This window comes from Patella vulgata, chromosome 7 (assembly GCF_932274485.2).
Source record: "Patella vulgata chromosome 7, xgPatVulg1.2, whole genome shotgun sequence".
NCBI classification, from domain to species: Eukaryota; Metazoa; Mollusca; class Gastropoda; family Patellidae; genus Patella; species Patella vulgata.
Window position 1 is genome coordinate 11,028,496 of NC_065885.2, and position 13,508 is coordinate 11,042,003.

At 32.5% G+C, this 13,508-nt stretch overlaps 1 protein-coding gene across 1 annotated transcript in view; it reads right to left on the bottom strand.

The window, feature by feature from the left end:
• LOC126827883 (protein MON2 homolog) overlaps positions 1-13,508 on the bottom strand; it is an 89,366-nt gene that overhangs the window by 14,847 nt on the left and 61,011 nt on the right. The window contains exons 10-13 of the mRNA XM_050557452.2: positions 2,311-2,428; positions 1,687-1,753; positions 964-1,024; positions 337-463 (exon numbers count right to left, since the gene is read on the bottom strand). Of these exons, the coding sequence (XP_050413409.1) occupies positions 337-463; positions 964-1,024; positions 1,687-1,753; positions 2,311-2,428 (373 nt within the window). The remainder of the gene's footprint in view (positions 1-336; positions 464-963; positions 1,025-1,686; positions 1,754-2,310; positions 2,429-13,508) is intronic.

Sequence of the window (13,508 nt, forward strand, 5' to 3'; positions counted from 1 at the left end):
TCAGCAAATTTCCTTTACATTATCTAGTTTTTAACTATTATAGTGAGAACTGCCTGCTCTTTATCTTATCTCCCATAATGTATCTTTAACTGTTCGGGATCAAGACTAATTTAAACATCAAAAGTAGTTGTTTGTGCTGTTCAAAAGCTTTTAGTTCCAAATTTTTAAATTAAACATCTTTCATGTCTCAAATGGCTATTTATTTATTAAAACAATGAAGAACTGAAAATTATATTGGTTTGGCCCTACATATATTTACAAACAATTAACCTATACTGTCTATTACAACTTTCTAATACTTTATGTATATTATAAATGATACAGTTCCAGACTTACCTATGAATGTATCAGAAGTAGCTGAATGTATAGATCCTTTATTTAAAATCTCCATTATTTTAATGACAAAATCTTTTGGCATGTTTGATGCGTAGGGTAGGATATCATCCCTTATCACTGTCACAACCTAAAAAACAGAAACAATTAAATAATTCCACACAAGAGCTTAGATGATACGGCCTACTCTTATTTCAGTGGATCTTTAGCTTGATGTCAATGGTCTATATAAACATTCAATTTTTTGTCCTATCTGAATGACTAGACATTTTTTGTTTTGCCAGGGATCACTGACTATGTGAAACTAGTTCGGAATACCTGAGGAATTTTCTTAGAAACAATTGGTTCGAATCCAGGACATCCTTAGGTCATCCTTAGGTCATCCTTACATACCCACCACCCACTGTGGCTCCCTGCCCAAAACAAATATTGGACAAGTTGACTTTTAAAAAAAGTACGATGAACTATAACAATAAATACTTTTGAGATTTACAGAAATGAAATGGGGTTCAACATCCTACTGTTCTGCTCCGAACTGAGTTAATGAAGACAGGTGAGCTTTACAGACATGAGACAACATCTGCTTTTCGCCTGAAAAATTAAAGTGGTCAAATACAGAAGAATTATTACCTTACAATCCACAGCTTCATCTCTTTGAAATTCTTCAACAGATAAAGTTGGTGGTGATGGACTAAAAATAAAAACATTTTATTTTATTCACATAAAGATAGGTTGCCAGGCATCGAAACACCCACAGCAGCTAAGTTGTCTGAGCAGACAATCATGGTTGGTGCACTGTGAATTGTTAGACGGGATGTAAAGCAAAATCTTTAAACTTTATAATATCATTAGAGTGTTGACAAGATTCTGTGATATAATCAAGGGGAATAACTCTATATAAGTAATTATCAGAAATTTTTGAAATCGTTATTCATCGCAATAAACGAAACAAAGAATATAAATTTAACGTAAATCTTCTGATGACGTGGACATGTGCCATAACTCTTAGAAATAATTAATGGAAACTTTTCGGTGAATAATCCAGATAAATTTCAAGTTGATATGGATAATAACTTTTATAGCTGGTATTGAAAAGATTGTACAAACTGAAGTAATTAATATATATATATATATATATATAAAAATCTGAAAAAAGATTGGATGGTATATTTTTTAAAACAACTACATTTTATTGATGGGTATAAAAACTGAAAGTGCTGAATCATTTAGAATTGAAGTGTTTTGCACTATTTTACTTAAGCTTATTTTTCACAGGAATTCTAAGTAAATAATTTGAAATATATTAGACAAAATATTTAACAAATATTTAAATTAAAAAAATAATCAACTCACTGTTTTGTGAAAAGGAAATCTTCGAAAGCCAATGCTAACTCACACCACATTCCTTCAAATTCATTTACTGTAAACAAAATTAATATATATATATATTATCAAATTGTAAACCAACCAAATTCAAGCCAAGAAATAGGAGCTCCAGAATTATCAAAAGCGGAAAAGAGAGAGAGAGTTTAACCTCCAATGAACACAAACTAGGTCATTTCGGGACTAACATATGGTACAATTACGGTCTTTCAAATCACTTGTGAGAAGAAACCGGAGGACCCGGAGAAAACCCATGAGGTTGGGAAGGAGATCTCACACACAAGAGTAGCAATATTTTAATTTCATAAGCCTTTGTTACTTCTTAGTAGAAGGTACTCTGACCACAGTGACCACTAGCAAAAGATATTTGACAATTTGTTAAAATACAGAAGTTCATCGAAATGCGAAAATAAAATTTCAGGAAGTGGATTAAACACTTCAAGTAATTAAAAGTCACTATTTAATTAAACTATTTAATAAAAATAAGTGAGAGAATATGTGCCCTTTTCGAGTTTGTATTTCCTCACCACCCGTGTTTTCAAAAACTCATGGATTGGGCTTTGTGGTAAGGGATAATAATACTTTAATATGTACCATGTTTCCTGGCTACAGGTAGACCAATCTCCAGCACTGTAAATAAAGCATTGATGACTAGTTTCCATGTTGATGGTGACGGACAACTGTATTTTAATCCTAGTGGAATACGGAACGTCTGAAAAATAAAAGAAAGTCATTTTAATTTGTCTGTGAAACAGGTTTATTTAATGTACAGTTTGTTTGTTCTTTTTTAAGGGGGAGGGGGGAATCAAAGCCCAGCTTAAATAGAGCAGGGCCCTGGGCCTGACTAGAATCGCGGGGCCCCTTGTGCGACAAAAAGATTATTTCATATCCTTTTGCATGGCACACATGCGTAACACACAATTAAACCGTCTGTAATACAAGAATAACTACACAATATCTGATCACAGACTCACCCAGTCTCTGCCCATCACACCGCTAGAAGCCTAGATCGATCACCGAGTGGAACTTCACAGAGAAGGTTGAGGGATAGCTCAATCTCTGCAATTGCAAGGCTAGATCAATTACCGCGAAACTTTCACCTGGAATTTGAATTCTTTCTCTTATTGCCATGAACCGCGGGATCCCCTAAACTGTGGGGCCCTGGGCCCCTCACGCCCATGCCTAAGCTAGGTTTCGGGGGAAATTATATTATAGAGTAAAAAACACAAACAATATTACTACTCTGATGTTTGCTACCACACAGGCAAAATTCATCAAAAAGGTGGTACTGATGATTTTCCAAACTGGTATGAGACGATTGATTGCCCACATCAGTACATGCATGACTATATGACTAGGAGAAGTGGGAGAGAAGAAAGCAAGTATCACTGTCCTAAGAGACCCAGGTCCTGACTCATAAATAACACTTAAGTCTTAGACAGAGCAAACTGTTTACTAACAAAAAATCCATTGAACTTGTGAAAACAACTTTAAATGAACATAGCATATTTCAGACACAAAACCTTAACCCTGACCATAGACTTTGTGAAACTGACCGAAGGAGAACCAAAATCACAGTTCATCCACTCAATCTAATTCATAATACCCAGAAAACACTTTTATTTAAGTAAAAAAACTGTTTTAATTACATTCAATCCACATCAGTTATGTGTGTTCATCCACCCAATTAAATGCATAATGCCCAGAAAATACTAAAACTATTTTTACATTAAATCCTTCTTAGTTATGTGTGTTCATCCACTCAATGTAATGCATAATGCCCAGAAAACACTTTTATTTAAGTAAAAATACTTTTATTTAAGTAAATTACATTAAATCCTCATCAGTTATGTGTGTTTGATAACTGAATGGCTGTATTAAATCACCTATAAAATTATCATTATAATAATTAGGCTTGAGATGAATCTGAAATTAATTAAGGTGACCTCTATCTTCAGGAATGTGCTACATATTAACAAGTATAAGGTGAACCTGGAGAAAATTAGGGACCACCCTAGGGGACAATATCTCCCTGGGGAGTCAGTGAGATATAAGTAAAGAGATGAATTATTGATGTTTTTGTTCAGTACAGACCCCCATCAGACAAGATATGTAAAATAATAGCAAACTCATTTTAGCGAACCATTCACTTAACTAAAACCCTAGATATCAATCACCATACATGTACAGGCCTTCAGAAATTCAAAGAAAAATGGGGTTTAGCGTCTTACTTTTCTGTACCATCTGTGCTAATGAAAACGAGCATACACTATTCGGTGTGCCTGAAGGAAATGAAATGAAATGGGGTTTAACGTCCTACTGTTCTGCTCCAACTGGGCTAATGAACATGGGCATACACCAGACAGTGTGCTATGAGGGAAACTTTGCCCGGGCAGCGCCACTATGGCCTACTTTTATATTGAATTCCAACTACCAGAGAATATTTTACGTGCATGCCAGTGTATACACAGGTCCTCAGTTTTTTGTCCCATCCGAATGACTAGACAACTGTCCTTGTCAGGCCCTCCATCCTGCATCACTGACAAGGGGAAAAAACACCTGAAAATCCTGATGAACTTTTTTTCGGCCAATGCAGGGATCAAACACCTGACCTCCAGGCTAGCAAGCCAGCGTCTTGGTCTTGCGCATTTAGCCACCGTGGCCACCCATGCCTGAAGGAACATTTTGCCCATAATTCAGGACTGTGGCCTACTCTTATTTCGAATTCCAAGGGCAAGAGGTTTTTAACATGTACACAGGACCTCTGTTTTTCGTGCCAACTGAAGAACTAGATGCTGTTCCTTTCCAGCACCATTGACAAGGGGAAACTAGGACATAAAATCCTGAGGAACTCTCTCTGCCAACACTGGGATTGAACCTGGACCCTCCACGTTACAGAGGAAGCGACCTACCCACTGAGTCACTAGACCAGAAATTAAATAAAAGTGTTTTAAAGTCTTAATTGTTAACATTTGGAAATAATTTTGTATCAAAGTGGCGCTTTACAAGAGAATTTTGCATTGGGAGAAGATTTTCAGTCAGTCTACAGCATGCTACTTTACATTTCTAGTTTTGTATCATTGTAGCTTCTTTACAAGAGAATTTTGCAATGGCAGCAGATTTTCAGTCAGTCTACAGCACGCTGCTTTTCATTTCTAAAAGCATTCAGGAATATTTAACAGGCCCACACCTATGAACTATGGCAAATGAAATGAAATGGGGTTTAACGTCCTACTGTTCTGCTCTGACTGGGCTGAGGACAGATGAACTATGACATTGGCCATATTGTTGTGCATGTACAAATCTAACCCATCTTCCATTCTATCAGGAACAGATTTAAACAAAGCAAATTCTGACACTGACATTATAATATTTGTGTAATCATAATTATTCTTCCAACTACTCAAGTGCCATTTTGTATTATTCTAACAAAATAAACATCCCTCAATACACTTTTATAACTTTATAACTATCAACTGAGATGAGCTGAACTTTTTAATAGATAATGAGGGGCATTTAAGTTTTATGGCCCCTTAATTTAAAAACACTCCCTTGATTAAAGATAAACAACATGCTGCTTATCTTTTCTAACCTTGGTCACATGGTCACAATTCTATAATAGGGGGTAATTCAGGGATTCTACTTGGACCCTTCATCATTGTTTATAAGTGTTAACAGATTCCACTATTATTTCAGTTTAGCCATCCTTGTCAGAAAATACTTGAATGCAAATGGTTTTTTGTATATTAAGCTTTGATATCCAATGTATTTTTATAAATATATTACGCTTTGATATCCAATATATTTTTATATATTACGCTTTGATATCCAATATATTTTTATATATTAGGCTTTGATATCCAATGTATTTTTATATATTACGCTTTGATATCCAATGCATTTTTTTCAAAATGATCAGATGTATATTTGAGCTAAAATCGTGAAATATATACATAGAACACAATCGGAATACAATGACTGTTATTACAGATTTCTTCATGAATAAAGACTAGAAAATCCTAATAAACAGTAATTGTATTCCATAGAAATTTGACCAGTGTATTTCCAGTTAAATTAGTAAATGCCACTGAATCAATTTATCATTAAATTTAATTATAAAGATTTAAAACATCTCGCACATATTTCTTTCTCTTTCTATAAACCTGTATGGTGCAAACGAAGCATCCAGGCTTCACCTTACATAGAAAAAACATTTCATTTTGAATTTTGGTTTCTTAATTTCAAATTTTCACAATAGTTAATCTTGGGCTAGTAATCATTTGGTTTCTGATCAACCTGTTGGATAAAACAATCCTAAGACACAAAAACTTTTAATTAAAACTTATTAACACTTTTAAACTTTCGATTTATAATCTACTTTTCTTTAATCTGGCTCTCTTGGCTGATCTATTGTTTTTTCCGTTGATTATAAATAACCGCCATTGTTCTAAAATCAACCATTGAAGACCTTCGCCATATAAAGCTGCCATATTATAAATTAAGATTACCAAAAGCTGATTGGGGCTGTTTAAAAGGGGTTTTATGTTCCGATTGAGTGATCACACTGAAACAATAGAGAGTTAATAGGTCAATCAAGCAGTAATGACAACAATGTATAAAAATTGACAATGGCCCCTAAAAAGCCTTTGTCTTGGTTGAGTTGGGTATTGTTCTCAGGTTATTAAGTTTTATGGCCTTAGGGATAGACAGGAAGACATTTTCAAACAAACCTATATCACATCTACTATGGTTACTGTCCACCATTTTTTTTAATTCATTCAATTCTAAAAACATCCAGATATTGCAAGAAAATATGAAAACCATTCAGTTTACTCAATTAAGTAACCATTTTTTTTATGTATGAAAGTTTTCACAAGACAGTGTTTGACGGAATCAAAATTTTAAGAGGTCATCTCTTAATTTCTCAAACACATATCAAGCATTTTTTAGAAATGCTCAATTTGAAAGCATCCATATATTTCAAGAAAATATGAAAAACATTCAATTTATTCAATTAAGTAGCCATTCTTTATGTATGAATGTATTCAGAGACCATATTTGAAAGAATCAAAATTTTAACTGGTCGTATCTGAATTTTCCGTCCATATATTAAGCATAGACGATACAGGGTTACATTCTTAGAATCAATATCAAAATCTCCATTGATCTTTAATAACGTTTAAGATCTCGGCTCTTGTCAAACATTGACCTTAAAAATGCATGATTCCGAAATTTGACCAAATCAAAATTTTAAGAGGCTAGGTCTTAATATTCCATCCATGTTTGAAGCATATAAGGTTCAGAATTACATTCTCAAAACAATTTAATATCTCCATTGATTTCTAATAAGATCTCTGTTATTTTATCGAAAGTTGACCTTAAAGGTATAATATCCCTAAATTTGACCAAAGTTTGGTATTACTCGATATAAGTCAGATATTCAAGATTTTAATCTTAAAATATAGCATGTAGGTAAAGATATATAAACCAGCGGAGATCAACATGTATAATCAGCCCCAATCCAAAAGTCATTGACACTGTATTAACTAACATGGTAGGTTGTGATTGGGTAATATTACATAACCTTATTGGTCAGTCTTGGTCACATGACCCTAAGGGTGAAGAGGTCATGCATGAAAGGGAGCAAATTAATTGGTCAGTTTTGGTGTGGCAAGTTTGTGTAATATTGGGGAGTTTTTAGTAACTATTGGTAAAGACTGAGGGCTGGACAAGATTATGGCCATCTTGAAATGGGAGAAATGTTTTTGTGGAATTTTTATGAATTGATGACAAGATAGATGGATTAGTGAGTAAATATTTGATAATATTATTTCATAATAATAATAATTTTTTTTATGAATATTTTATTGAAAATTTGTTTGCCTGCCTAATGCGATATTAGGTTACAACTCTTCCCATTTTTTTTACTCTCCAATAGGTTGACCATTTATTTACAATATACATGATATTCTTTAATCTAGATTATTTTCTTGAAACAAAATTTTATTATGTTTTACTATAAACAGTAAGCAACAAACTTATAAGAAAAATCATAATTTGTGATCTTTGCATTTTTTCGGCTAATTTTTTATATTTGGAAATTATGATAAATTGAACCGAGAATGGATTTAAAACTCTTTCTTCTTTATACATTATTTACAAAGAAAAGAAACAACTTTTCAATTATCACAATTTTAGAGAATTGACATCATTTTTGGGGTATTCATTTTAAAAATTTAAGTAAAGAAAGCAGTGCCTTAAAGAAACCATACCAGAAAATATCAGGATCCATTAATACACACTACCAGGGATGTATATAGGAAGTCTCATCAGTTATACACAAAATATATATTGGACATTAATGTGTACAATATCTGGTTTATCAAATTATTTTTTCAATGATTGAATTAAACGGAGAAAATGCATGTTGCCTTAAATATACATATCTAAATAACATGATTTGTCTATGTATATTGTTTCAATTAAAGTGCTATTTCAACTTTAAAGAACATATATAGTTTAAACCATCAGATAACAACTTCCAACAAATGTGTATATCTAATCTGGAAACAACATCCACTATACATAGAGACTAAACGTATATTGCCTGGAAACAGCCTGATATACACATCCTCTTGTAGATTAGAAGTGTAAAATGTGTATTAATTGTTTGGAAATAACACAATATACAATTCACATAGTTAAAAGTGTAAAATATATATTAATATTAATTCTCTAGAAACAACACAATATACATATCATCTGGTCGATTTGATGTGTAATATATATATTAATATTAATTGTTTGGAAATAACTCTATATACAATTAATATTTTAGAAGTATAAAATATATATTAATTGTCTCGAAACAACACAATATAGATATCCTCTGGTAGTTTGAAGTGTAAAATGTATATCAATATTAATTGTCTGGAAACCGCACTATACACAAATACATAGAGTTGTATTCAATACAATTTACGTATGATTACCTTAAATCTATATTTCAGGATTTATACAAATAAACCTGATATACAATTCCTCAATGAGAAATTAGAATATAAGGACAATAAATTTCATAACATCTCTGATCTAGATCTGTAATCAAAGTACAGTTAGTACACATCCGTAATAATAATGATAAATCTATCTTAAAGTTATCTCTCTTCTTATCTTATTTATTCTCCCTTAAATACCGGATTCATACATATTTGTATTCAAAATCTTACAATATACGGTTATGGACATAACGACCATAAACCATCATAACGGCCGAACAAAATGTCTTATGTCATATTTGTTATTCATTACTACAAATTTTCGAAACTTTTATAGCACTTCTCCTTGTAAATTTCTTTCCGCTTTAGGTTCAATTTGCTTGGTAAATATCGTTCAATGAAAAATAAAAAATAAAACCTGATGATAGCAGGGTTAGAAGTGCCATGGGTAATATACAAAATTGTTATTTGACATCCACACAATTTACAATATACAAGGACTTGTTTAATACACTAATTAAGACAGCAATTCACAAATTGAAATTATAAAAATTTACAATAAACAAAACAAATGAATTATATGAAACAACGCAGACGTTGTTTTGGTCAATAAAACTAATCTTATAATTAAGATGTCACGTAGAAACTGTTCCATTTTTCATCATTAAATTACCAACAATGAGAATCAAAGCATACATCACCAAGATACGAAATGTCCACAAATTCCTCTACAATTCTCAATAAATTAACCCAACTTGTAACTATGTTTGATAAAAATATCTATTTATTTGATTTTTTTTGCCTATAAACATTTCCCATAAAAACTATTATATTTCTCACTTTCAAGTAACTTAAAATCACATTTAAACAGACTTGTCAATGTTGTCCTCAGAAACCCCCGGTCTTAAGTTTCAAGGTATGAGGACTGTCTTGTAAAATTATGCAAGGTTAAAGAGATACAAAGGTTTAACATTTGTAATATTGCACAAGCTGTAAAATTTGTCAAGATTACCAAGATAAGATTACAAGATTACTCCTGGTTGTAACTTAATTCTAGACAAGGGTAGAAAGTCAAAATTATATATAAAAATACAGACAAATTCATTATATTAAAACAGATTAATTGGTGCCCCCCACTGTAACAAAATTTGCAAAAAGAAAATTAATCAAATTATAAAGAATTTCAAATATTATCAACAAAATATTTTATATTTTAATTTACAATGAAAACTTTTATTTATTAGGGTCATAAAATGAAATCATATCTTATCATAAAATTCAACCACCTAAAATATATGCATTCCACAAATTCCCTCTAAAAATTAAAAGTAAAAATATATGTTTTAATTTTTTAATGGTTTCTGTTGGTGTTATTAAAATACATAATTCATTTTACAAAATTCTGGTTAATTCCACAGTAAGTTACTGCAATGTTAACTATTTAAGTGATAAAGCTAGAATTGATAAGATTATGTTTCAGGAGATTGTGGTGGTAATATTGCATCACAGAGAATGTAAAACTGTGCAATTAACATGTAAGAATGTCTAACCTTTACAACATTTCTCCTATAGGACAGCATGTTTAGAGTTTTAATGAGATTTAAGGATATGACCCCAAACATTTCACTACTGGTATTGTTACACCATTTAAAGAACAAATTTTATACATGTATATCTTTTTTACACAATCATCTGCAACTTGGGAAATCTCTTTTAAAAAACCCCATTAAACTGAGGCTAAGTATTATGTCTAAAATCTATTGTGTTCATTTTCGTAAGATAAAATACCAAATTCAGGAACAAACAACTCATTTATCAGAACCTGTTTCAGATCAGTTATTTGATCCTGAATTTGATCATTACATACATGTATACACAGATGAACAATTATTTCAATCAATTCACAACCTTTTTATTCACTAAACAAACAGGTATCAATAATTCTAGGAAGAAATTGTAATAATTAGTTAATTTCAAACGAGATGCCACAAAAGCATTATTCCCGCCCCCCCCGCCCCCCCCCCCCCCAACATCAACTCAAAGTATCACTAAACAAACAAGTACAGGTAGCAATAAATCTAGGTAGAAAATTTAAAAATTAGTTAATTTCAAGTGAGATACCGCAAAGGCATTATTTTTTCCCCCATCAACTCAAAGTATCACTTAATTTCCTGTTTCCTTACTATCAAATAATTCAAGGAAGATATTGTAAAAATTAGTTAATTTCAAGTGAGAGACCACAAACGCATTATTTCACCCCCCCCCCCCCTATCAACTCCAAGTATCACTTAATTTCATGTTTCCTTGCTAAAAAATAATTTCAAAAAGATACGATTCAATTTATACTTGAACTACGACAAAGGACAACCACATGGACCTGAAATGTTGTATCAAATTACAGTTTCTATAAAAGATAAATTTCAAAATCTTCTTCCACTGGTTCTTACTATATAAATCTTTTAAATATCCCTTTCTAGTTTAATCACATAAAACAAAACAAAATGCTTTTTAACAGGCAAATCTGTTCAGTGAATGTCAACTCATATCTTATCCGTACAAAAATTGGTGGAGAATAAGAAAAAAAACAACAGTCTACCGATTTTGTACAAAAAAGAGTTTTACCGTATTGAATTATGTTGGACTTGTTTTTTATCCGTTTGTTATGTTAAATGGGAGGTTTTTTTTGTAGGGGAAATTAATCTTGAAAAAGATAATTTAAAATTTGGTTAACTCTACATGTATGTCATCAAAAAAACATTCAAGATGGAATGTAAATCACGAGAGTGTTTATTTTCTAGCTGATTGGGGTGGTTGGAAATTAATTCACAGCTTGTACACCAAAAGGATTAGGGGGAGGGTTCCAACTAGAATCGTGCACAGACAGCATTGAGAGAAAGAAATGGGGTTTAACGTCCACGACACAAACTAGGTATATTCAGGACTAACATATGGATCAATTTTTATTTCAATAATTCATTTCCACGTAGGGGTCTTTAGCAGTGGGGGAAAATCAGGGGACCCATAGAAAACCCACGAGGTTTGACAGGTGACCCTACTCCTTGTCATGTACAAGCGGAGAATTGAAACCACATCACCTGACTTAATGACAGATCTTATGATCCGATTCGCACTCATTAACCATTCTGCCACTCAACCCCTCTTTCCCAAGAAAGCATGGACCATCATTTTAACAATTTTAATTGAACTCAGCAGGAATCAAATTCATAAGACCATCCATTCGCTCGCAGTTGTCTATCCTTCCCGCTACCACTGAGCTATCACTCAACCATAGGAAAGGTAGCACTAGCCTAAACTCTTAAACAGAATTCCCAATAGATGAATTTTCCGCAAGGATATAATTTCCCCAGTCGTCCCGAAAACGGACAACACCGTAAATGATATTCGCAAAATGACTGATGATTTATACCGATATCTCATGCAATTATTCATTTCTCGTTTCAATTTTGTTTCCCATCAATAAATAACGTGACCATGTCCTGCAACCATTGATTAAACTAGTTGTCTCGGACCTTAATCACCCAATCCATAAAATCTAATACATCTTACATAATCACAGATCAACCAATGACTGTAATCAGGAAGTGAAAGCAGACACAGTTTTGGTCAGTCTGCATTTGAAATTCTTGTCATCAACATACTTCCTTATCATTTGATTTATGTCCAAATTTGATGAGAATACAAAATTTTATCTGCACTACATTTATTTCGATAATGATTATTATGTGATTCTGCTGGGGGTTTTATAATTGGTTTCTAAATTGTTTTTTGTTTACATGTCACATCCAAAAAAATAAGTATGTGAAGCTTCTGTCTAAAGCAACATTTTTTGAAAAAGTCTCATTATTTGAGACATGTAGGTAGCAGATGTGTGTATTGATACGTTTTCTTGATATTGCAATGCAAGATATATAACTATTAGTTGTATGGAATGAGAGGGGATGGATGATCGAATGATTAGCACATGTGCATAGTATCATAAGGTCTTTAATTGATGCAACTGGCATAGTTTTGATTCTCTGGTTGACATGACAAGGAGTAGGGTCCCCTGTCCAACCTTGTTGGTTTTCTCCAGGCCCTCTGGTTTCCTCCCACTGCTAAAGACCCCTACGCACAATCGAATTATTGAAATTAAATTGAACCATATGTTAATCCCAAAATGACCTAGTTTGTGTCAAGTGGATGTTGAACTCTCTCTCATCTGCACTATACTTTGGTCATATTTTGAGACAATGAGCCACAGTGGCTCCCATAAGAAATTGTAGCTCTCACTCTCTCTCTCTCTCTCTCTCTCTCTCTCTCATTTCATCTGCACTATACTTTGGTCATATTTTGGGACAATGAGCCACAGTGGCTCCCATAAGAAATTGTAGCTACTGGATTGAAAATTAGTTACATTTCTGCATTCTATAACTACTTTTCTTATATAAGACATGAATAACTTGAAAGGGATTATCTAAGAACTCTATAATTCATGGTACATGTATTAATGAGGACCTGGCCAATATCCATTCAATAAATTGTAATGTTATACTCTATCATAAGCTTCAACATGTTACATCACATTACGTGATCAACTGTGTGTGTGGGGTTAGAGTTGCTTACATAGAAACTATGTAATAGGGTAATGCCCCATTACAAGTATTAACAAACACACAAGATATGTAAATATATACATTACATTAAATTCTAACTTTAAAAATAAGCCAAATGTTCATCCATCTGTAACCAATTTTCCTACTTAACACAATTTTTTGTAAAGATATTTTACTGAAC